We start from the raw sequence: 27,020 nt of genomic DNA, 5'->3' as shown, positions 1-27,020 counted from the left end.
TGGGTAATCCCATTGTCTCCTAAGGTTTCAGTCACTCTCTATTCCTGGTCCTAACTCCTTTTCTGAGCTACAGATGGATGTGGCCATCTGCCTATTGGGCAACTCAACCTGGTGTCCCAAAGGATTCAAACATAGCCAAAACATAGCCAAATTAATAGCTCTACCCTCCTCCCACCCCCAAACCAGGTTCTATATAAATTTTGCTTAAGTGGTTCACATCACCATACATCTAGTATCCTAACCTGGAAGCTTAACAGTCACCTGGATTCTCACCTCTTTCTCATTCCCCACATCCCATCAGTCACTAAATACTATCGATTCTATCTCCGAAAGGGCTCTTGAATCTGTCTCCTTCTCTTACCGTACAGCACCTACGTTAATTCAGACCTTTATTAATTCGTGCCCAGGTTGTTGCAAACATTTCTGATCAGATCGTACTGGCCCTAATGCAGCTGACACCCAGTCTATATACCATTTTGCTTCTTCCTAGGTTAAAAAAATCGGCGTGTGTCATTCACCACCTAAAAACCACATTATTCTCCTTTTTCTCTACAGAATGAAGTCGAGACTCCTTAGCTTGCCATTAATAGAGATCCAGCCTACCTCTCTTCTCTCTTCCCTTCTTTCCTTCATCAGCACTCCCACCTATCTGCCCCACAAACATACATATTTTTTGCTCTAGCCCCACAGAATTTCTCACTGTTCTCAAGCATACAAGGCTCATTTTGAGTTTGGGCTTTTTTATACATTATTGTATCTCTCCTAGAACGTCCTTTATTCCACAAAACTATCTCTTCACCTAAAAACCTCTTCTAGGCTAAGCTATTTGATATTATCATTTTGGTGACAGCTTCCCCAGCACTCCCAAGCAGAATAGTTTGGTGCATCTTCTGTGGTATTTGCAGAGCACTCTTTTTTTTTTTTTTTTAATTTATTTTTGTCTGTGTTGGGTGTTTGTTGCTGCGTGTAGGCTTTCTCTAGCTGCGGCTAGTGGGGGTTACTCTTCATTGCGGTGCTTCTCATTGCAGTGGCTTCTCTTGTTGCGGAGCACAGGCTCTAGGCACGTGGGCCTCAGTAGTTGTGGCACACGGGCTCAGTAGTTGTGGCTTGCAGGCTCTAGAGCGCAGGCTCAGTAGTTGTGGCGCATGGGCCTAGTTGCTCTGGGGCATGTGGGATCTTCCCCAACCAGGGCTTGAACCCATGTCCCCTGCATTGGCAGGCAGATTCTTAACCACTGCACCACCAGGGAAGCCCCAGAGCACTCTTTTTATATTTCAATATTATTATTTATCTGTTTGCATTTGATAAACAGACTAGGAGTTCTTTGAGGATGGTAGAATGTTTTATGTATCTTTATATTAAGGTATTAGCATAATGCCTAGCACAGAGTAAACACTCATTAAATACTACTGAATGGATGTTTTTATATGTGAGTTTTGTGTTTAGCCAAGATATTTGATATATGATTGCTGAAGTAAACCAGCCAACTCAAATAATTATGGAAATTGAAAAATATAAGAAGTCATAGTCCTTTGATGTCATAAAAACCATACAAATTTGATTTCTGCCCCAATGGTGGGCAGCACAGTAAATGTTAAATAGATTGGTCCGGAACTATAGATACGATAAATGAGATTGGATTTGCACTTACTTTGAGTTTGCAGCCTTCATTCTGACACAGCTTCCTGACAAGGGCCCCAATGATGATCATAACGGATTCTCTGATGTCATTGCTCGCAAAGGAACCTTTGAACTTACTCTATTAGCCAAACAAGGATAAAATAGGTTACCGAAACATTTAAACATTTCCAAGGGATATTTTAAGTAAAGAAACAAAGTAGCCAAAGTCTGAGGAAATTGTTTTTATGTTCCTAGGTTGCAAACTCTGAATTTTGCTTTGGGGACACTTACAAATTCACTGTCTAGCTTTGGGTTGAAAAGTCTTAGAGTTCTTTCAGGTATTTTTAACATGGGTCTGTGAAGTCCTGAGAGGTTTATGGACTGGGCTCATTGGGTCAGTGAATCCAAAAATTGATCTGTAAAATTTTATGTGTGGGTAATTTTATGTATGGGTATCAGATTTTTCAAACAAACCCATTTTCTAAAAAGATTATGAACTATTCCCCTAAATCATAAGTGAATAAGTGCACTTTTTGTTTTTAAACCTTGGATCCAAGAGAACTCTAGCTTTTGCTTCCAATATAATTTTTAATATCAGAAGAATTATATCTTATATATATATATATATAACATGTATAAGATTATACATTATACAATGTACTGTACATCAAATACCATGAAGATTTTTGAAGTCAAAACAAATCTTTTAAAATCAAATTTTGAAGCATAATCAAAACTTCTCCCCTCTGAAATTTTGTCCTATGTTACATTATATGATAGGTGAACACAATCTTTAAATTTCCATAAAGTATAGTTTAAGTTATTTAGAGGAATTACAAAGAAGACACTATGTGAAATAATCTACTGTACAGGTAATGATTAACAGAAAGAAAATAGTCCAAAGGAATTTGAATATGACTAATCAGAAGGCTGTATTTCAGCCTGTATTCTGATGCTAGCAAATTTAATTACTGTCTAGATTCCTAAGAGCAGCCCAGAGCCTTTATTTTTGCAGTTTCCATTTGACTTACAACGAGGGCTCTCAGGAGTTCTTCATCAGGATGGGAGGCAAATCCACAGGCATAGAGAAACCTCTCCTGGAGGATAATGCTACTGTCACTTTTGAAATCCAAAAAGTCCAAAATAGCATCTAATGAGTCTGGGGTCTGAGCAGAGGTGACAGCATCCACCAGCTGGGGTCTACAAAAAAGGCATGGTCATGGATATCAATGTTTAGGGTGCTTAAGAAATTATTTTGAATCGCTACCATTCATAGACCCTATTGGTTTACATTTCCTAAAGAAGTGAAAATTTTTTTATTTAAACAAAAGAAAAATGAATAACTTTCACCAAAGACCCTTCCCCCTTTTATTTGAAATCTCTCCCTTAACTCCCTTCTTTCTCCTCAATGTATAATCAGAATATACAAATTAATTTTACTGTATTAGCCTAAGCCAAATATAATTTGGAGATTTATAAATAAAATCATATAAATAATATTATAAATTAGGTTCAAACTTTTCTGTATGGGTCATATATAAAAGCTATGGTCCCCCAAATCAATTCTTTCTCTAATTAGCTTTGCAAATATATACATTTCTCAAATACATAACTTAACTAGGGCAGTATTATTTAATGGAAAGGTGGGGCATTCTTTAAACTTTCATTTATATCCAAGAGAAACGTTTTTGCTCATTTTTTAAAAAATAAAAAGCACCATGGTATAGTTCAAGTTCAACCACAATGATTAGTTGTGAGCAGAGCAAAACTCCTGCAGGAAAGTGCTAGTTACATATTCTACTCATCAAGAATCTTTTGTTGGCTGAGTCTTGGGATGGTAAAATTTCTGAAACTAGTTGCCATACTAATGAACATATTAGGTATGTATTGATATATATTTTATTCCACATTCACATAACATACCATACATGTATTTAATATGTTATACATTTTTAAAAAGATATTCTTGCACTATACCATTTTGATCCTAACAAAAAGCCTAGTGAATGAAGCAAACTGAGAGAGAGGTAATACTTATTAAGTGTCTATTATTGCACTAGAAATTTTAGGTGTGCAAACTCTTTTCGCTTTAACTTCTTCATCCGTAACATGGGTCTAAAAACAGTAGTTATTTTAGGATTGTTGAGAGGATTAAATTACATGATCTATGTAAAACACTTAGAATAGTGCTTGGCACATTGTAAATGTTCAATAAATATATGCTGGTTTTAATACCATCACCTCACTGAACATCTCTATCAGTTTAATGCTAATATTCTCCCTTATATATAAAGAAACAGAGATATCCAGTCATTTGTTCAAGGTCCCATAGCTGGTAAAAATATAGCTAGGATTGGAACTGGATTTTTCTGGTTTTTCTGACTGGAGTACACGGTCTTTAATTACAGTGTTTCCTAAAGTGTTTTTCATGCAATACTAGTCCTACCAAATGCTTTAAGAAAAGGGATTTTCAAAGTTGTGTAAGTTTGGAATATGTTTAAGGAAACTTATACATAATATTATCAGATTAAAGATGCTGGATATTTCTGTAGCAGAGAACTGTTTAACTTGGTTTCTCCCAGTGTTTTTCAAACTCAGTTGCTCACAGAAGCCTTTCCTCTTGGCATACTTGTTAATATTGTATAAGTTATAAGACACACATAATAAAAACTTCGGGAAATGTTACATTCCACCACCCTGACTTTCACTATCCTACAATAAATAGAAGGAATTATTCTCTGTATTTTACAGATGTTGAAAGTGAGGCTCAGGGAAGCTAAATGTAAATGACCTACTTAAAGGTTGTATGTTGTTGGAAGTCAGAATTTAAAACTAGGTCTTCTGATATTAGCGCATCCTAGTATCTTTTCTACTGTACTACGTTACGTGTGTGTTACCTATGATATGGTACAATATTGCGTAAATAACCTGATTTAGAAACTACATCATGCAATCATACAAATTATTGCCACCTTAAAATTTTTAGGATACAAATAGGCTAAGGCTTAGTGTAATCTCCGTTCTAAATAGCTAATTTTTGCACTATTCTTGTCATATTTTTGTTTTTGATAAAAAGATAAGTCACTCTAAAATATATTTTTCCTAAGTTCTATGATTAAGACAGAGTCTGAGAATTTATGATTTTGCATATATTTAACTTCTGGTTTAAATATTTATTTTTGAAGATAGTACCCAGCTAACTTTTGGTTTGTCATATGGAATTCATATCAATTTTTTTAGTGTCCTCAAGATGAGTAAATAACAAATACAATCTAGAATAAACAGACTTCTCAGAAAAAAAACTAAATTCTCTTATTCTTGGGTAATTGAGTCCCTTGAACTCAGTGACTACTGCTGCTCTGTGTGTGTGTGTGTGTGTGTGTGTGTGTGTGTGTGTGTGTGTACATGTGCGTGTGTAACTTGGCCACTTTCTACTTTTTATTATCTTAATGGCTAGTTTCCACTGTTTGTCAAATTAATTGAGCCATGTTCTATATCATCAGTTAAGATAATTAGTGTCATATGGTTGAATTTGTAGTTACAGACAAATTTTATATTACAAGACCAAAACACTTTTACTTAGAAAGTGTATTTGTATTTACAAAGTAAATTTGGTAATTAAGTCAACTCTCTTTACAATGCATGTCAAATAAAGCATTCTCTCATCAAATATTCAAATAATGTACATATTTCTTTTCTCTGGATTCTTTTGGCTGTTTACCTCAGTACTCAATTTTCTTTTTAAAACACGGCTTCAATGGGGATGATCACATAAAAATGAAAGCACATTTTCAACTGAAAAAATCATATTCGTTTTTTGTTTTTATAATCAACTCTGAAATCTTTTCGAGTGTAAATGAATAGCTAGGGAACACAATTTCACAACAGTGAGGCAGCACATGCACCGTGGTGTCACAATGAAGCCCTGCCCCCCCCCATCTATGTACCAATCCAGACCTGATGTAAACTCATGAATACTCAAAAAACAATGTTCACTCTGAGTCACTACTGAAAACTTGTTATTGCATGTCTGGTCAATTAACCACTGCATTACTGCACTGAGGTATAACTGTTCAATGAAAACACAAAACAACAAAACAATTGATTGGAAGGTGAGGCAGTTGGTTAAAAAGAGATCTTACTTGCTTAATAAACAATAACCCAGTAATGCTTTCCCACAGACAACCCCATACAATGTTCAGGGCACTTACAGTACTTCCTTGTTTTCAGCCTTTAGGATTTGGAGGATCTCTTCTTTCTTTGCAGTCCTGAGGTGCTTAATAAAGGTCAGGAAGCTTCTGACAGCCTCAGCCTTGGAGAGGTTGTCAGGCTGCAGGTGTTTTCTGATGGACTGCCAGTGCTCCGAGAGCTGTAAAACATGGCCGCAGGCCCATACCACATTCATAATTCTGAACATCCACACTTACAAAGGATGTTCTTTCCAGACATAAACTTTCCTTTGTATCTGACAAGCCAAAGAAGCTTTTTGCGTCTTACCTCAATATATCTGATCGCCCCCTGTCCATACCACACTCCTGTGGCTCTCAGAGGCTAACCCAGAGGCCTGCTGACTCTGTGTACAATTCCCCTGTAGGAGGACCGTCTTTGTCTATTAGCACTTAGCTCAAAGGACCTCAAGCTTCTGGGCATATGGGTCATTCCATGGTTACAACAAGGGAATTCTATCTGAGGCCAGACTTTGACTACCATAGTGAAATGATGCCAAAATTTCATTAACAACAGGATATTCTGGAGGGGAAAAAAATCAGAACTGCTGAAGGATTGTATCAGGTTTCTTATGCAGTGGAACCTTACTGAAAACCAGTTTCTGTAATAATTTGAGCTCCCTATTCTCTTTATTTTACTGCTGTATGAGATGCAAACAATAGTAAATAGTTTGCAAACAATAGTAAAACATATTGCTGGGGTCTGAACTGTTCATTTCATATATCCGTGTTAAGTAGAGTATTATTTAGATAAAGGTAATTCTCACATACACCATCATTATGCTACTGTGGTTTTAAAAATAGTAAATAGTTCTAATTAATGACATCCTTTGGCTTAGAAATAAGCTAAAAACTTATTTTTCGTAGTTTACCACTTTTCCCCAGTTGTAAAAGAATGTATTAAATCTCATCAGTGACCTCTAACTCTGAATAATGTCCATGCTGCCAGTTTTTAAATTACTCATTCCTTCCAATAAGCAACAGATATATATTTTTCTCTTTTTTCAAGTCCCTTTTGGTTACCTAATCTTAAGAGGATATTCCAAAACAAAATTCCAGTTGTACTTAGCTAAAGATTTACTGGGTCATTTCTGAGGGCAGAGAGCATATCAATGTGAAGTCAGATTTGTTTTCTTCTTTAAAGGGTTGCACTGGTGACATTATACTGAAGTTGGAAAACAAATTCCTCAAAGACATAAACCTTTCCCATAATAATGAAGAAATAGTTATGAAAAATCTTAGATGGCTCATAATGTCAGATAACTGTGGGGGGAGAAATTAATAGCGTAAGAAAAGATGATTAGTTTCATTAGTCAACTTTCTAAATAATTTCCATCTCATATGACATTAGAAAATTACACCAGAACATGAGATGATTTATGGAAGAAAAACAAAAGAAAAAACCAAGTGTGAGAACAATTACTTTTTTTGTCTCATTTTGTTTTTCCCTTAATTCAATTTTGGTATATTTGAGAAACTAGCAAGGAATTAGTGCCTCACACTTTAAGCAAATTATGGTATTAGTCCTTGATGTGTCTACTTTTCTCAACACTAATAATAGCCAAGGGTAGAGCATCTTCTGGTAGATACAAACAGAGCCTGAAGCCAAGGGTTTGCTCTCCTGACAAGACGTGAAGTATTAGGAAATGCTGGAACCCAGAGTCATATCTGTGGCCATACATCACAAATGATTCATGCAATAAATGAAATTTCTCTTTGCTGGATTACAAATGTTACAAGATGATCTACACTTTGCCTTGGGGATGTGCTATCTCATTTCTGGCTGTAACTGTAGGGGAGGTTGGGGCATGGTAAATCAGTGTTCCCAATTTAGGCAAAGAGTTTGGTATCCTTTTTTAGTCCTCACAGCGATTCTCAGAACACTGAGGTCAGTAAAACATTTCACCTGTGGACATATTACTACCAAATGGCAGAACTTTCAGGATTCAGACCCCTGTCTGTGCTCTTGATGCCATGCTTCCGCTTAACTTCATGAGGTCCTTATTCCCACTGCATTCTAAGTGCTGCTCTGAGGAAGCTCTCCTTAAGTCATAACATTTTTTATTTGAAATGAGTGGATGGTAATCATTGGTTAATTATTGTTGTATTATGCATCACCTTGGGTGCATATTATTAGGCTACTGCCAGTATAACTCAGTGGTGGCTGGTAGTTCTTTGTAAATTTTCTTTACAGATTAACTGAAGCTTCCATTGGAGACAAAAGGAAAACAGAACTTTAAGCCATGATTATTCCATGATTTGGCCACACAACGCAGCTGCTCACACTTACAGAAGGGCATCCTTTGCACTCGCTCTCAAAGACCTGGCCCACAATGGGAATGGCCGTGTATTTCGAATCAATTGCTTTAATGATGGCAGCAACCTGCTTCCCAGCCATCAGTCTTGGGCCTGCTTCTGTTGTCTTCAGCTCTAATTTCTGCCTGCATAACCAAGGAAGAGAAATGTCACATTAGCAGCATTCTTTTGAGTGAACAAGCTACTAATTGTCATTCTTTTGGCAAACAAGATACTAATTTATTCAAATTCTGTAAGGCCATGTCTTTCAAACAGTGATATCTCCAGCAGTAACAGAAACCTCAAGACAATTATGAAATTTTTCTGGAGCAACAATTTTACTCGAAGATTCGAAAATTTAAGTCTGGAGTGTAAAAATACTATGACAAGAGACTATAGGAAAGAAAATTTGCCTGGATATGTGATGTTACCTCTTTTGGATTTAGCCCAGCTCTCTGAAAATGATGTCTTCAGTACAACCACGTTTCACTTATTAACTAAGACAATTAGGAAATCTTGTTTTCCAAAACTGGCCTCAATAATATTTTTATCTGATATGCTCTTTCAGAAGCTTGCCTCTCTCCCTTTAAGAGATGGAATCTACATCCCTCTCCTTGAACATGCGCAGGACTCTGTGACTGCCCCGACTCACAGAGAACAGTAGAAGTTTCAATATGTGGCTTGTAAGGCTAAGTCATAAAAGGGAATTCAGCTTCCATCTGGCATGCTAGCAGCACATACCTCGAGAGAATTGAGCTGCCATGTAAGAAGTCTGGCTACCCAAACCTGCCATGTTGAGAGGCCACATGGAAATAAACAGAGATGCATAAGGTGCCTCAGTAGTTTGAGTCTCCCAGCCCAGACACCAGATAGGTGAGGGAGCAGCCTTTGAACCATCTCTGGTCAGTGACTGTCTGCAACTGTACAACAGACACCAAGAGAGGCATGCCTAGCAGGACCAAGGCAAGTGCCAGGATTATGAGTGAGAATAATAAAGCGATTGTTGTTTTTTTATACCACTAAGTTTGGAGTGGTGTGTTATAGAGCAATGGAAACCTGATAAACCTAAGTAATTAAAAATATTAAGTTTATATGAAAATATATGAAAACAATATGGATATAGTACAAAGTAGAACACAAGGTTCTAATCCAGAGGAGACTTCAATAAAATTTCAAGCATTTATGGTTTGAAGCATTTCTCCCAAGATTTTGCAACCATGTACCTCTGACATTAGGGCTACTTCAGAAGAAACATTTGAGAAACAATGACATAAGATAAAACTAACATTTAATGCTAGAGATGTTCTTCTGAATTAAAATTTGAAAATAATACATACTCTTAGATTTGAAATTCTAGTTCTTTAGCCTGTGAGAACTATTCTGACCAGAGAAATTTTCTCCAATTGAAATAATAGGCTTGAATATGTAAGTACTATAAATCACATCAAAAATTCTGTCACATCACTTTAGTATGGAACTTTTCTGTGCTTATTAACAACAATAACAAAAAATAATCTGGAGGCGAGAACTCACCAATGCCACCATTTTTTAACGCTTAACATTAAAATCATTTGACAGAGAAATTAGAAAATAAATGAGAATGAATCAAGTAGTTTACCTTTTCAAAATTTAAATTCTATTCAATTAACAATTTATTTTTAATGAAATTCTATTTAAAAACATTAAGTATTTATTACATGCCATATATTACTGTAGATAATATGAAAAATAAAGATGAACAGACATAATCACTGTTTTAAAAGAACTCAGTCAAAATGAGGAAGCACTGCATATACATGTGCGTGTATATACACACATATATTTTTTTAAACCAAGTATAATAATATATCAAAGAACAGTAAAGAAAACTTAAATTCTAACATTATCTTACTTTGATAATATTTTGCCTGCAATTGTTTGTAGACAATTCAGCCTCAAAGCATGTATCTCTTCTGCGAGCACAGCTACAACAAAGCTGTCTTCTATCTTATAGGTAGTGACAGATGTGCCTTTCGAAGTGACACCCAAGACCTAAATAAATAAATATATGTGGTTGTAACAAGTAATTAGCTTTTTATCTTTGAATCAAGCCAAATAGTGAATTATCTTTTCATCTTCACAAGAACATCCCCGTCACCCAAACCTACAATATATTAAGATAAACCTATTCATTTGATATTATACAAAATTAATACCCTAAACTAAAAATTATAAATGTTCCCAAATTATATTGTTACCTTATTCACCTATTATTTTAAAATAATCTCTACAAAAGGTAATTACTTGGTTGCCTCAAAGAAAGTGATAGCAAGCATACCGGATTTAGGGTTGTAAATCCAGAACTCTCTGATTTGCATGAATCCAAGGCCTTGATTTTGATCACCTTATCTTGATGAGCCTGGTAGGTCACTTTACAATCTCCAGAGATATCTACCTAAAAAGAAAAGCAAAAATACAATGTTTGGGATTCTCACATGGACCATTTGAATTCCAGTGGGAAGTGGCTTGAAAATTGGGGTTCTAATATGTCATGGGGGACTGCCTTTCTGCCCAGGCTGACAAGCTAGGAAGGCAGAAGAATTCAGTGTTTCCTGCAGCATGTGGATTCTTTTCCATTCCCTTTGTTTGAGTCTTATGAGTGCCTTCATATTGCCCCAGGAATAATAAAGGATTTCCTACTTCTCTCTAATGTCTAATAGGAACTGGACAAATGGCCTGGTCATAATCAAAACCTCTCGTAAGTGGGTAATTATGTGGCAAGGGGAATTGACTTTTAATGCTGTATGTAGGCTGTGTGTATGTGTGCATGTGCGCATGCGTGCACTCACATGCTTTGATGAGCTGAGTATGATTCGAAATCCTTAAAAACCTGTGGGATTAATTCAACTCATTATAAGTCACATCAACAGTTTGAATGTAGGCAAATGTATCTCAGTACAGACTCAGTTTAGCATCTCTGAGTCTTCCTTCTGGCCTCTACAAGCACCACCCCCAGTCTTCATTCTAGAAAGCTAACCAGCATTCCCTTGGCCCAGCCTTGCCATCAGATTTTCTCACCCACTGATGGACTGGCTGAATTCAGACAAGAAAACTTGGACTCAGCTTTGCTTTTGACTCCAAGTATGGTACTGAAGGAGTCACTCAACTTCCCTAGTTCAACCTCGGTTTCTTCATCTATAAAATGAAGAGGGTTTGTATAGACCAGTGGTTCCTCCAACTGACAATGCATCTACATTAGCTGAGAAACTGTTAAAATACAGATGCTAATCTACTTAATCAGAAACTCTGCAGTGAATCCAGGGAATCTATATTTTTAATAAGCTCCCCGTGGGATAGTGATGCACAGTGATACCACTGGAATATTCTCCAAGGTGTTTTGCATCTCTATCATTCCGTCATTCTATAGGTCTCTTTAGTATGACTTATTCTAATTCCCTCTACCTTGTATTCAAATACAAATTGGGGTAAACGGCAATTCGTTTTGTATGTAAATGAGATAACCACCCAAGTCATCTTTTCTAAGCATTACCATAGCAGTAACTTTTTTTTTACTGAATTTCTGCAGATAGAAACCCATATAAATAATTTTGGTAACTTTATTGACAAATACGTTTCTGGATCCTTAATAATATTAGTAAGTACCTCATTGGTAGTTCCAGAGCTTAACTGCATCTGAAATAGACTAGCCAGGCCTCTCTTGAGATTTTCTATGGCTATGGGTTCATTTTGATAGGAGTAGAACTCTTTGACCTAGGCAAAAAAAAAGGACAAGCATAAATAGAGCAAAAATGCATCATTTACCAGATTTGGTTAAATAAATAGCAGGGAAGGTTAGATTCTCACCCCCTATCAATTCTGGGAGAAAGAGATCTGTTAGTCCAAAGCTGGGACTTCTTTTTTTTGTGAAAAGAAGCTATTTACATTTCTAAGAAGCTAGACTGTCCAAATACGACATTTCAGGAGACTTTTAATGAAGGCTCTAAATATGATGAGCGTAACATAGGGAAGGAAAGAGAGCACCGATACGGGGTGGGATTTCTGTGAAAACAAGGATTGCCCAAGGAAGAGAAATCAGGAACATTCTCTTCAAACATGTCAATGTATTCGCTACCTGTGATTCTGCTTGAAACAAAAACTAACCAAGGTTTAAAATAACATCAAAGAAATAGATTCTTGGAAGAGAATGGCAATCCCCATACTTGAGACTCCTGAGGCAGCACAGCCTCTAAGGGCTATGATACGGGCCCACACGTGGCCAAAATGGCCATGGTCAAAATTCCACAGGATTGGGCTTCCCTGGTGGCGCAGTGGTTGAGAGTCCGCCTGCCGATGAAGGGGACACGGGTTCGTGCCCCGGTCCGGGAAGATCCCACATGCCGCGGAGCGGCTGGGCCCGTGAACCATGGCCGCTGAGCCTGCGCGTCCGGAGCCTTTGCTCCGCAACGGGAGAGGCCACAGCAGTGAGCGGCCCGCGTACCGCAAAAAAATAAAAAAATTTAAAAAAAACCAATTCCACAGGATTGATGTTCTGCCCTCCATAGCATTCATGTTGGCCTTGGGTATAAGGAGACATACAAGGTTGGAAGACTTGAGGTTTAGGGTGCTAACACTGCATGGCCTGCCCCACGCGCTGCTTTGAGTTTCTCTTCAGAAGGTGGGAAAAAGAGGTTGGAATGAGGAAGGTGAGTGTGATTTGGCTGCACTAGTAAATGGCTTATCTTAGCTTTGTTTCATCCTTGAGATTTATAGGCACAGAGGTAATAACGATGTCTCATACCATTTTGAACATTTAGCTCATGTTTAGGAAACAAGGATAAAAATACAAAGCATTTTCTGGAACGTAGGCTGTCATTTTTTACTCTGCTTTGACTCCAAACATGTCACATGATTTAGAAATGGAGAGGTTGGACATAGCTTCCCTGTAAAAATTCCCAAGGTCTATGATAATTATAGCTGGCATTTCTACCAGAAATATCCTGAATGCCTTCCTATTTCTCTTTAAAACGAACCATGACTTCTCAAGTAAAACTGAAAGCTCAGTCATTATGCAATAAATTCAATTAATACCAATCTGAACAATTTAGTATACATGAAAACTCCCTCATCCCTTAGAAGAAGAAAATACTTTGCCTGAATTATCCTAACAAGTGCCTCAAGTTTTCTATTTTTATTTTCTACATATACTCTGCCTAGTGATAGATTTATTAGGTACTTTATCTGGCAAACAATTTTAGTCATTACAGTGGATGAACCTATAAATGTTGGAATTGTGTTTGTCCAGCTTAAAAAGGAACTGGAATAGTGATCTCAGTGTCTGAAAATCCATGGCATCATATTCTCAAACAAATCACTGGCAATTTCTCAGAACCAAGGCTGAGTTTCTGATGTTCTATTTGCAAACTAGGTCTTCTCTCCTTTTAGGAATTATAGTGTAAATTTCTTTTCAAATATTTGGGAGTATGGAATCTGCAAATATCAGGACTAGTAGAGCTTTACAACTGGATCGCTTGAGCCCATACACAGTCAGAAGGGCTTACTGGTAGCAATACACACATGCCTAAGGCCTGTGACTTTTTTGGTCTGAGCCTTAAATACTTCAGAAAGTGAGAGGAGCCATTAAGTGGGAAAAATGCTTGTACTATCATCAGTATCCTCACTTTGCTTCCAAGCTACAAAATACGCCTGAACTATTTATAAAGTTTCACCTAAAATTTCAGGAAACCCAGGTCTCAAATTTAATCTTTAGACTATGCATAAGGTTAAATACTCTCCTGTTACTCCTACTTCTTTTGATCTTGACTGCTAGATACCTAAGAAAATGGTATGCTGAATTTTTTCCTGGAAGGCTGAGCAACATAAACTGTGAGACAGAAAAAATTTTTTTCATTCCTTCTATTAGCTTTTATTGTTTCCCTAGAACTAGAAAAGTGGACAAGTCTCTTTTTCCTTTGTCTGCCTGCTACATTTGGGGCCTAAATTCTCTTCCTTTAGTGCAGAGCAATGAGATCCAAAGTGAAGACAGCACTGGTATCCATATTAGCTAAATGTCAAAACTGTTAGAATCGAGTAGGGTTTTGATAATTCAGAAAATAATAATAAAATATCAGGACTTGGAAGTTTAATCCACACGGCTGACACAACAATAATCTTAAATTCATTATTTCACAACAGGAACTAAGTAAGTTTTATTATATTCAGGCCATAAAGCTGATTACTTCATTCAGTTCTGAAATGAGCTCTGAACATCCAACAGCACAGGACTCTTATCTAAATTCACAGTCTCCCAAACTGCCAGAGACCGGCAGCATTGTAGACTAGTCACAAACTAAGAGTTGAACCCAAGGAAACTAAACATAGAGGGAGAAGGGTGGGTTGTGGGAAAGGAGACTCAGTGCCTCTTCTGGGATAATTTTGAGGGCCAATCTCCCCTTGGAATCAGTAGGGATTATACATTTCTTTTCCTTAGGAAAAAATTACTTCTATACATTCCCTTAATTTACACATTCGTTAAGAATAAGAGAAAGCGAATTTTCATTAACTGGTCAAAGAGCAAAAATAAACAAAAAGGATCTCAGCAAACAGAGATTAGTCATTTTATCTGGTCTACTTAGCAGAAGCTATGTCTCTTTCATATGTATCTAAGACAGAGCATAGCTAAGAAATGGTACATTGGAAAACAGACAAGTGAAGAAATATATAAAGAATTAGAAGGTTTCCAAGGCGCCACATATCTTTTGGAGGTTCCGTGTGTGTACAGGAGCCACACTGCCAGATTCAGAGAGCAAATCAATGTCTAGGAACAACAAAATAAGGGACAGACTCGGCAGCCACATGATTAATGTAATCAATACTGAGCAAAAACCAGAAACAGAAGTCTGGTAATATTCTAGTTAATTGGATTAGCATTCAACACTGTAACTTGAGGCATCTTTTGCATGTCAGTCTTAACCAGAAAACTGTCATATTTCTGACTTCATCTATGATTTGTAGATAAAATTAGAGTCATACCCAAACATTTAAGTAGGGGAGATAAGTAGGCATGGAAAAAAAATATGTGCAATAAATATGCATGTAAGTATTTCCATGAGATATCTTTTACAATGTAAATGTGGGAGCTTAAAACAGGGGGCTCTGGGAGGACAAAAATACATGCTGATGAGTATCCTTGAAATCACAGAAATTTCTTAAATTGAGCCTGGGATAGAAAATACTCTTTGAGAAAACAGCAGTACAGTCTTCCCTTTCATAATTTCTCTCATAGTAAAATGAAGTGATAGTTTAAATAATGATCTTTCTGACAGTGATGTGGCTAAAAGAGTCCAGGTGGCTTCTTAGTCTCCAGGGTCATGTTTTTTCCAACAAGTACTTTATTGTGTAATTGAAAGATATCACAGTGTACTTTGACCTGTAGCTACAGTAAATCATCACAAGTAATAGCTCCTGTAGAAATGGCATGTTGGAGTCACTGAAATAATGATGTGGCAGCTCCATCCCAGCCTTTGAACAGGGAGGGCACTGAGTGCTTTTGTATGTGTAACAAAAGACTTTGTACTCAACCGCTACCCAAGGGGCTATAAAATAATTGGTTTGTCGTTAAGATTATAAATGCAATTAATAGTTTATAAATCAAGCATCTTGCCACATTGGAAGGCCAGAGATGAAAATAACAGTACTTCATGTTGTTAATATAGTTGTGCCATATGAAAATCAAGTGAGTTAATAGATACAGTGAAGAATAAAAAGAAGACTACAAGGCAGCCAGACATTTTTTTTTCCCCAAGTATATTCCAGCTCGAAAAGACAGTAAAATATAGAGGTTTCCAGCACAGAAACCTGTTTTAAATCCCAGCTCCACCACTTGCCAGTTGTGTGACCTTAGGCAAGTTTCTTTACTTCTCTCAACTTTGGTTTCCTCATCTATTACAAGAGGACCAAAAAGTAGCACCTGCTTCCTAGGGCTGTCATGAGGAAAAAGAGAGAATTCATGTAATGCCTTCAGTCAGTGCAGGCATTAAGCACTAAGTATGTTTTAGCTTTTATTAAGCAAACAATAGGCACAGACTTCCTCAAAGTCTGACTCATTTTAGCCCCATATAACCTTATTTGTTCATTCCTTTAATTTACGAACATTTATTGAGTTCCCACTATGAACAAGGTGCTGAATATACAAGATAAAGACACAACTGCCACCCAGGAGAAGCTTACTCTGAATGTGGATGGCAGACAAGTAAAGAGAGAATTACAATACACTGTGATAAATGCTTGGATAGAAATAAGCTCAGGGGAGTATGGGGTTTGGGAAAGGCTTTCAGAACACCAAGTTGGTCAGTGCAAGGCTTGGTTCTGGGTGCTTTGGGGAGGAAGGGAGTAGAAGGGCTGGAATATCAAGAGGAACAGCAATTTTCTCCACCAAGACCCATAATCTAGCAATGAACACAAATGACCAAAAGGAAAGTAATGAGGGGCATGAGTGAGCTATAAAGTGCTAAGAGGGTTCTGAAGAGGGATGGTTATTTCCAGCTGGCTAGAAGGGTGGGAACTTTGTAAAAGAAAGGGTCTGCAAGCAAAGCCTGAAGCATGGTAAGTATTTTCACAAGTGGAGAAGGAAGAGAAGGATTCTTGAAATGGTGATTCATGTTTGGTTACAGGAGAGTGATGATATAATAATCCTTCTTGTGAGTCCCTTTTTAGTACTTTATTAAAAATGAGCATCATGAATAGCAAAATATTTCATGTCTGAAATTTATATTTTAAAGTATTTGTTTTCACTTTTAGTTTGAATCTAGAAATTTTGGATCTAGAGAAATTTTAGAGATTTGTAGTTTTAACTATAATGATCCCTTTCTGTTTTTCTACTTTAGTTCCTAAAAGTAAGCTTTCATCTTATACTAATATGTTTTTATACATGTCAGTATAACATCTGTACTTTTCATAAACCCACATATGTAATACTTGATCATTCACAGATCAAAGTTTCTTTTCAATTCCAAACATAGTAAGACCATTTTAATAGACTAGACTCAAACCGTAAGAAATGCACAGTTACAGAATTTTCAGAGCGAATTTCCAATGTATATTATAGTGTTCATTCATTACTTTAACATATAAAGTGCTTTTCAGTCGTAGCTATAAAATAATCTAAATGCTTTTCTAAAGAATCAACTCTATCTTAGAAATGCCATACCCCTTCAAAAGCTTCAATTTTGTACTTAATCCACTTATTGATTTCTTATGACAAGTTAATATCACTTATCTAAGTTACATCATTTCATTCTCATAATTTGTCTACTTTCCTGAATTTATCCAATCATCTCTGATGACCTATTGTGTTACAATGTCTTTTGAATTCTTCCTAATTTAATAAGGAATGTACCTTTTAATTATGCCTCTTACCAATAAACATATACTTCCTATATAAAAATTTTTCATAAAAATAGGGAACATAAATGGCTAGGAAATATAAGTGAATCCAATGCCTTGATTTACTTCTGAAACATTTAATTTGCAACTTCTGTTTATTAGTTCTTGAAAAATTCCATTTTCCATAAAAGTAGCAACACCATGATCACCTAAAATAATATCTACTGAAGGAGAGAAAAATATGAAGTTGGAAAAAACAATGTGAAACTCCAAGAATCACTTTTACCTTTCCATGGACTAGATGAAGGAGCACAGGTCTTTGTAGAGCTTCCAAGTTTTCCTTTCTTATGATTTGGGATGGCTTTTTTCCCTTGAAAATGCTCTTCTCTCCTCTCTGTTGATTCACATTTTCGACGTTTACATCTTTTATCTGGAATCATGGAAAGAAACCTATTAGAAAAACTTCCTATGTCTGTTTCCATCAGAGTCTCCTAGAAAATAAAATGGTAAAGCAATAAACAGGGTTGGCCATAATTTCTTCTGTCATTCTCAATTCATGATTCATAGGACCTAATTATCAACTTTAAAAGAATGGAGAAGATATTAAAAATTAGGTTTTTGAATTAGGTAAAAATACTGACATCAAGGAAATCTGTGACTTCAACTCTACCTAATACTCTGTAATGGCCTATATGGGAAAAAAAATTTTTTTAAAGAGTGGATATATGTATAACTGATTCACTTTGCTGTACACCTGAAACTAATACAACATTGTAAATCAACTATACTCCAATAAAAGTTTTTAGAAATTAAAAAAAAAAGAAATCTGTGACCTCAAGTCTACAATAATTGTGGCTAGAAGATAGCTCTTTTATGTCATTGTCACTCTCTTCATTTATTTTGAACTGCTGCTGTCTGCCTGCTCTCTTCACTTTCTGTACCATTTGTTTGAAAGGAGCCCTGCCCCACTGTACTTTATTTGTACATACAAAATTAAAATGAACAGTCTGATTACTGAACAAAGAGGTACAGAATGTTTTCTGCAAAATACTGTTCTATTGAGAAATGGCTTAGTGAGGTGGATGATAAAATTTTGATCCAACTTGGAAAACACACACAGCTATTAGAGACAACCAAAGAAGCAAAGATCACTTGATAAATGTATTGCAGTAACACCTCATTATAAAGTATATCAGTAACTGCTTATCAGTGACAATGAAGCAAATCTTGGTCCTGTGTACCTGTTTCACACTGACTTGTAGAAGGAGAACTGACTATACTAGAGAAACTATTGCCTTTAGGTCCTTGAAAAGCAAATGTGGACTCACCATATATTGAAACAGGAACAGGCCCCAGAGGCCATATAATTTGAATCTCTTTGTCAACACTTAAATCTAAAGCATCATAACTGACCAAACACTGCCATTCAGGGGAGCACCTCGTTCTGTCCTCAAGAAGCATGCAGAATAGGTTTACTCTCTCATTGGTAATTTTACCTGTTGGATCAAGGAACTCAGAAAAATTGGAAGGTCACAATTTATCTCCTTCAGTTAGAGTGGTCTCGATTGCTTTACACATAACATGGATTCTAGACTCCTTAGTTTCAGAACGCTTCAAATGGATTCTAGTTTAATGTGCCTATTAGTATGACATATAGAACTGGACATCATACTTCAGTTACTCACTCGTATACACCTTCATTTGCCTGCTTCAACAATTTGGAAAGATCAGATCACTTTTGGTTAGCAAAAACTTCAAAACTGTATCTCTACTTATTTTAGTGATGGACAAAAAATTCAATGACTATATGACCAAGAGTACAGACAAGTGTTGTTGAATGGTACACTTCTCAAAGACTGCTGACATCTAATCTTTGCATCTCTCTGGTAGAAAATGCCCACCATAATTTGGATCAGTTGGTCGTCATCACCATCAGGACTCCTCCACAGTAAGATAACATCCACATTGGATGAAATTCGGTAGCCCACGCTGTCTTGGAGGTTTCCTTTGCCCCGATCAAGAAAAACTTCAGTGGAGTACGTGAGTTTGTATAGTCGGTCATTATTTAATGAGAGACCAGTTGTGTGACCTGCATAAAGATAGTGACACAAGTCAAGTCTTAGTTGCAAAGCACCCATCAGGCCAGGGTCTGTGCTATCTAACACAGTGGTACACAGTGGGAGCTTATGTTTGCTAATGGAAGTAAATTTTTGCTAAGTGAAACATGGTTCTACTTCTCCATCTGCTGAAATTATTGGCTTGAACAACAACAAAAACCACAACAAAGAAATAAGCTTCCATTTCAGAAAACCTTAGTTTGTATTCTTAATCAGTAATCAGATTATCTAAATATTGCCCTGGTTGAACTATAGAATATTTTTTAAAGAAATATCATTGTATTGCTTTAAATTATATGAATATGATTTCTTCCCTGCCCCCCACCCCAGCTTTACTGAGGTATAATGAATATGATTTCAAGTAGAGATGCAGCCAGAGATTGCTTTATAATTTAATAAAAAACATTTGTTATTAACATATCATTTAAATACAAGAGATCAAAGCCAAAGTAATTTTAGTAGTTAGAAAGCAGTCCCTTACACTGGATATTTTGAGTATTTAAATATCCCTCTAATGTACTTTATCCTATTAATTTAATTAGTAAACTTTTAGTATGAATGTACATTTCAAGGCTACACGTATATAAATTTAAATTAGCTATTCCTGAATAAAACGATGTTTTCCTACATAAAATCCTAGCACGGGCTTTAATCTGGCAGGGACAATTTAATGTCAAATAGTATACAAGTCAGTATTATGACCAAAAAAAACTGATATATGGAGGAGTTCATACACTCTCCAAGTCAGTTTATCTTAACCCAAAGAAATGTAAAAGAGTAGGATCAAGCCTTTCCCAGAGATGGCTTGCAGTTTATGGTCATACAAAGTCTTTGTATGTTTTCTATCCACAGCTTGCAGGAGATAGTACAAAAACGACTTCAGTATATATTTTTCCTCAGTGCTAACAGGGTAGCATTGCCTAGTTAACTATATAGGGAACCATACTTTTTTTTTCCCTCAGGACATATGCACATGGGAGAGGGACAGGAAAGGAGGTTGAGACGACTAGGACAGAAGTGAGGCAGCTGAGAAAGGAAGTGAAATGACTTGGAAAGCCAGAAATTAGAAAACCTCTGAAAAGTCTTTACTATTTACTGTCTCTATCACCTACTGTGGCGCCTACTGCCCAGATGAAAAAAAGGTCAAATACATTGTCTCTAATAAACTGTTCTAAGTGTTTTATACACATTAACTTATTAAATCTTCACAAAAACCTAATGGGGTGGGTACTATTATTAGCCTGATTTTATAGATGAAGAAATCGAGGGAAACAGAGATTATACAATTTGCCCAAGATCACCCAGGAAATCAGTGGCGGAGCCTCTAACACCCTGTCTGGATCTAGAGACCATGCTCTTACCTATACTATACACATAAAACCTTTAGGTTGAACTCTTCCATTCCTGGGGAGTGAGCTAGGAATTCATTCATTCATTCTTTCATTCAACAAGGATGTACTGAGCACCTACTGGGTAGTAGGCACTTTTCTAGGCTCTGGAGCTATACCAGTTAACAAGCAGACAAAATTTCTACCTTTGTGGAGTTTACCTTTAAATGAGGAAGGGATGGAAAATTAAAAAAGCAAGTACATAAACAAATTATAAAGTATGTTAGAAGTGCTAATGAAGAAAAATGAAACAGGAAAGGGAACTGGGATGTTAAGGGAAAGAGCTTTGTGAGAAGGTAATATTCTGGGCAAATACTTTAGGCTAGCCACATGGATATCTGTGGAAAGAGCATCCCCCTTCCCTCCTTCCCCACATTCCTACCCACCCCCCGCCCCTCCGCAGAGGGAGTAACAAGTTCAAAGGCCCTGAGGAGAGTTCATGCAGGTGTAATGGAGGAACAGCAAGGAGGCCAAAGAGGCTGGGATTGGCTAAGTGAAAGACATAGCAGAAGGAGATGAGGTCAAATAGGTACCCATGGGTGGCTGGGAGACCTGGGGGGACATTTGCATAGATTTAGAATTTGGTTGAGTGACAAGAGGAGCCACTGGAGAGTTTTGCGTGGTGAAGTTATACATGATCTGACAAACCTTCAAGGAAAGGGAATAGGGCGTTTAATAGGAATCAAGAAAAGCCAGGAGAAGGAAGTGTAGGAGGGGGTCTCCAAGTGTGTACACAAAAACAGGCTGTGTCCAAACACCAAGTCAGGCAGAACCTCAGGTATGAGATACAGAAGGCAGACAGAGTCAGGAGAAACCTTGCAGGAGGTGAAGCCTGGGACTCCCTCTAGCCTCCCTGATCTCCACCTCTTCTGCATGTTAACTGGGGACACTGCTGCAGGGTCAAACACTGGCTTTCTGACCAGGAAGATATTTTGGTCAAAGAGGCCTTCTTTTTATGACACCTATCAAATTCCACATAGGGCAAAAAGGAAATACATGTTGTCTTATCTAATCCTCACAGCAAGTCTGAAAGGTAAGCAGTATATGGCAGCTGAAAAAAGCTGACTCCACATATAATCCAACATAGCAGATATGATGCAGGATTTGACGTTGGAATATGCTAAAATTCAAGTTTTGTGGACTACCTGAAGGTGTCTTCTGATTAAAGCAGCTATGAGAACTTTGCAGTAAAGTAGCCTCTCTTTAATTCCAAAGCTTTCCAAACTATCATGTTGTTCTTTTTTTTTTTTCTTTTCTTTTACTTGACTGGTCAAAAGAATGGGAAAAGCGACAATATATATCAGTTCCTGACTATGATTTGGAAGTGATAAAGCACAGGGAAGACTGGGCTTTGTCCTCCTAGAACTTTTTCCTACCTCTTTCAACAGGAGATAAAGCCTAAAATGGTTTAAATAAGTGCTGACGGTGAAGTGTTGTCCCTTTTATCCTTTCCTCTTTGATAATTATTGATATTTCTGTTTCTGTTATTCAGAGATCCGGCAATACTGGGCAGTGGGGGCATGTCCCATTTATACTGGTGACTAAATTTCTGTCTTAAGGTGTTGCTCTGTAGAGTATGCAGAATGGCAGTTGGAACTGATGGTAGATTGAACGAGAAATCAATTTTAGCCCCAAAAGGAGTCAGTACCTCTTCAAGGTGCCCCTTCAAGTGAAACTTTTAGTCATGTAAAAGGAACAAAACTCTTAATTTTGAACTTTTTAAGAAATATCTTCAAATATTCTTTAATTAAACTTAGATCAATATAATAGTTCATTGACTTAAGCAAAAAGACAAAATAGAGACAAGTTAATAAAGGTGAGGCTTGAAGAGACCTGCGTTGGTGATAAGGAAGATAGGTAATGGGATTTACGAATCCAACGGAAGACTAGAAGGCCGGAAGTAAACGAGTAGGATGAAGGATAAGGGAGAAAATATGGAAGATGATTACTGTGACTGAACTGAAAAGCATGGTAGGGCCAGGGACTGAGAGAAAGACTGGGAGTGAAGGAACAGTTCAGGTAACAAGATTAAATAGAAAGTGTATGGGCAGGTTATCAAAAGGAAAAGCACTATAAAGAAAACCCAAAGAAGGCACTGAGAATGGACCCACCATTACAAAATGTGATTCAGAAAAAGTAGGGAAAACCTGAGTCTTCCAAACATTCAGTCAGCATATCAGCATATCTCTTCTAAACAGACCCTTTTCCATTCTAATTCTAAACCCCTCCTCCATCCTCTTTATGGTCCAACCTCTCTCAACCTCCACCCAGATCTGGGGATTTGCTAAATAGTTGCATTGAGAACTAAATTTGAGACGAGTTTTGAAGTGATGCATAACATCCCAAAATTTATAATGGCCTGATTTTAAAGTAAACTCTTCACATGTAGTTCGCTTATTAAATGTCAATCATTGCAAAGGGCAAGGAATCTATAATTAAACCATGGTACTATAATACAAAAAATCACCCCATCTGGGTAAGAGAGAGCTGTCAAGTCCTGTACTTTTTATTCATGGTATTTGGCATAAGCAGCTTATATCATGATGCTAATAATGCTTAAGCATTGGAGCCCTCACTTACCCAGGCTTCTTCCAAGATCCTGGAAGGGGACCCTAGCGTTGTGTACACATGCCATATCTTTTTTTCAGTAACATTTGCAAAAGTAGGATATTTTTGTAAAAAAGTAGATATTTTTTTCTCAAAGATGGAGCCTAAATTGCATAAGCTTCAGGTTCTAAAATTCTGGATTTGCCACTGAAGTTACACACAAAAAACTGTAGCTATCTGTTAATGTTCTAAGTCGTATTTCCCTGTATGTCATTGCTCTGTGTGTGTGTGTGTGTGTGTGTGTGTGTGTTTAAATCTTTAAAAATGCATGTATTTGAAAACATCAAGTTATCCAATGTACTCATTTGTAGGATGGGGGGAAAAAAGAGAAGCCCACAATAACTACTATATCTCAATTATTTTTCTCAAAATAATCATGGTATTGGTTTGATCTCATGGTGTATGAATCATTCATATTTCCAATATTCAACAGTTTATTTGACAGATAATAAAATGTAAGCTCTCTATATAGCAATTCTCTGTCAGATATAATTTACAAACCTTTACTTTTTTCTCATTAAAATTTCTTTTCATCCAAGTAAGGACTATATCTTTAAATACTGAACATTTTAGAATCTGGTAAAAATATATATATTATCTTTAGTTCAAGAACCTAAAGTGTGATTTGCTTAGGTGAAATAATTTAACCCCCCCCCACCCTTTTATTGCTCCAATAGCAAAGATTGTCTCTTTTCCTCATGCGGAAATTTTCTGTGCAAAAAAATCTTGAGACAAACTTTACCTTATGAAAAAAAGCCATAGTTATCCCAAAAGGCTTTTAAAAGTTTACAGGTGAATTACTTTTTATCACTTACTAAGAGTACACAGTTATTAAAATTAGACCCTATCATGCTAAGTCTTTTCTTAGGCCAACTGGCTTTGACAGTGAGTCCTCTTAAGAGATTCTAAAAAGTGATGATTCTACAGGTGCAACATTGAGAGATTCAAGGTGCGCATAAACTAGCTGATTTAAAACAAGATTCCATATTAATACATTTCATACAGCTTTTTAAAGTCATTACTCAAAATGTTTGCTCTGAAAGTTATCAATTCATGTGTTTTTTAATCAATTTTATCTTAAAATAGAAACGATAATGAGCAACGCTATTTTTCCAAAGATAAGTGTTACTTCTTAAATCTACGTCATGTAGTTTTATTTTCTGTAATTCACCAACTCTGATAGTCCTATCACTTCTGAATGGAATTAAATACAGCCTTTACCATTTCATTCATAATCCTTTGGCAAGTCAAATGCCTTTTTCATTGGGTCTAATTCTTCTTGATAGCACATTGCTAGGCAACTAGAAGGAAATTTAAGAACTTTTTTTTTTAAATCTACTTTTACAATTCAAATGAAGGAGCTGCATTCATTGAGTGACCAACAGCAGCAGGTAACAATAGTTGGTGTCTTTTTTTCTCCCTTTTAAAAATAAACCATGAATGAGAGAATGAAGCAAGAAGCATGCTAGTCTGAGGGACTGAAACTAAAAGGAACCTCTGTTTTCTTTATGTAGGAATTTGAATTTGCTTTTCATTCCAACCCAGTCATGCCTTCACCAACATTCCAAAGTTACATGGTTTTGAAGATCACTTAATTTGGAATTCTTTCACTACACACACACGCACACACACACACTTTTCTCCCTCAACGATTAAAATTAAAGTTTAGCAGAAAGCAACAAAAACTTACCTTTAACAGAAGCTGAATATGAGGAAATGAAGCAGAGGAAAAGCACAGCAAGAAGAATCATATTGACTAGCTACCCTCTAATGCATCCAGTTCCCAGCTAGGAGTCACTGAGAAGTGGACTCTTCCAATGGCAGCGAAGGAGTGACCCTCCTCAGAACCTGCAACAATAATGGTTATCTTTGGGGGAAAGGTCAGATTCCAAACTCCAAAATCAGGAACTAAGTTCACAGAAGGGCTCACTATTAATGATTAAACTTAGGTGGGCTGTAGTTTTCAGTCTCTCACTCTTTTTATTTATTTTTTACTCAATAAGAAAAATCAAGAAAATTTTCACTTTTTGAGAGCTAAACTAAACCAGTCTACCATCCTATAAATTTAGAAGTACTGAGGGGCATTCAAGGAAAACTGGTGGTGATACTTTTCTGCTCAGTACATAATTATCATCACGCCTATAACATTAAATGCCTGTCTTCACATTTACCACTTTATGTGGGAGGGTGGTGAGGATTTGCCAACTCAGATAAATTTGGATTTTATTGTCTTGTATGGTCATCTGAATTTTTTTATACCATGTGTATGCTATTATTTTAAAAATCACTCTGAATTTTAGAATTTAAATTTAAAAATTTTAACTTGTACCACCACCAATCACTTCAAAATAATGTTAGCTAAAACATTCAGTTCTGAAACCTAGATGGTTCTCCTTATGTGTGAATCAGCATTGTCTACCATTAACACACTAGCAGGCAATTGAGTTTATCATAATAGACCTCTAGCTATATCTATGACAGGAAACATTTGTCTGAGTCCCCAGACTGGCTGGATGGAGTCCCCTGTGCTTTCTGAATCCCATTTCTAGGAAGAAACTCAGAGGGGGGATTCCAGCCCTTAACACTTTTGCTACAGAAAATTAATTATGACACTTCTCTAAAGTGAATACTCTAGTATGGCTAAGGCCACATTAACTAAACTAACTCTGTCCTTGTAAACTTCTGCAAGAGAAACCTGATATGAATAAAACCTACTAAAATGAGGTGGTTTGGGGGGGCACGTGGGGATGTTTTGGCAAAGGAAGGAATAAAGTGCTGGTGAAGGGCTTTTTGGAATGAACTTGAAAATACTTATGGCCGTGTTTAAGCATAAAATGGGTTCCTAAATCTACCCTCATCTCTCTCTAAACCCTTTTCTAGAATCCTAACCTTAAGCTTAAATCTTCTAGACAACCCAGGTAAAAGACAGTCAACTTTATAGACAGGGCCACAAAATGAAATCTAAAATTTAAAAATCTCACAGTTAAGCATATTTCCTCTCGAAATATATTTTTGTATAAAGAACTGAAATGTAAAAATTGTTCGTCTTTATCATCTATTGAGATTAGAACTTCATTTCCTATCATGTTTTATATATAAATCATGACTAAAATACCTATATAAAAATAAAATATTTGGTTATGACAATCACTTTACATATTATCCTGGGGTAAATAGAAAAGGCCATTCTTAGAAAAATAACTGTTGAAGGAATATAAATTTTTATGAATAGTAGGTATTATAAATACAAGATAATGTGAAAGTGCTTTATTGCTTTACATTTGAATAGATTTCTATGTATTCCCACAATTTTTGCATTATATACATAGTGACATGAAGCCACTATAGTCACTTAAACTTTACATACTTATTTATTTAAATTAAGGACCAGTTTGAATCTTATGAGA

The 27,020-nt window shown here is 36.5% G+C and overlaps 1 protein-coding gene across 1 annotated transcript in view; it reads right to left on the bottom strand.

The window, feature by feature from the left end:
• Positions 1–25,432, bottom strand: part of MTTP (microsomal triglyceride transfer protein) — a 45,568-nt gene extending 20,136 nt beyond the window's left edge. The window contains exons 1-10 of the mRNA XM_082653371.1: positions 25,304–25,432; positions 19,403–19,590; positions 17,788–17,931; positions 11,784–11,891; positions 10,459–10,575; positions 10,033–10,172; positions 8,137–8,287; positions 5,832–5,989; positions 2,652–2,820; positions 1,652–1,759 (exon numbers count right to left, since the gene is read on the bottom strand). Coding sequence (XP_082509497.1) covers positions 1,652–1,759; positions 2,652–2,820; positions 5,832–5,989; positions 8,137–8,287; positions 10,033–10,172; positions 10,459–10,575; positions 11,784–11,891; positions 17,788–17,931; positions 19,403–19,590; positions 25,304–25,364 — 1,344 coding nt within the window. The 5' untranslated portion in view covers positions 25,365–25,432. The remainder of the gene's footprint in view (positions 1–1,651; positions 1,760–2,651; positions 2,821–5,831; positions 5,990–8,136; positions 8,288–10,032; positions 10,173–10,458; positions 10,576–11,783; positions 11,892–17,787; positions 17,932–19,402; positions 19,591–25,303) is intronic.
• Between the last annotated feature and the right edge of the window lie 1,588 nt (positions 25,433–27,020).

Source organism: Grampus griseus, assembly GCF_964374135.1.
Source record: "Grampus griseus genome assembly, chromosome: 4".
Classification (NCBI taxonomy): domain Eukaryota; kingdom Metazoa; phylum Chordata; class Mammalia; order Artiodactyla; family Delphinidae; genus Grampus; species Grampus griseus.
This window is presented reverse-complemented; position numbering and strand designations above follow the sequence as displayed.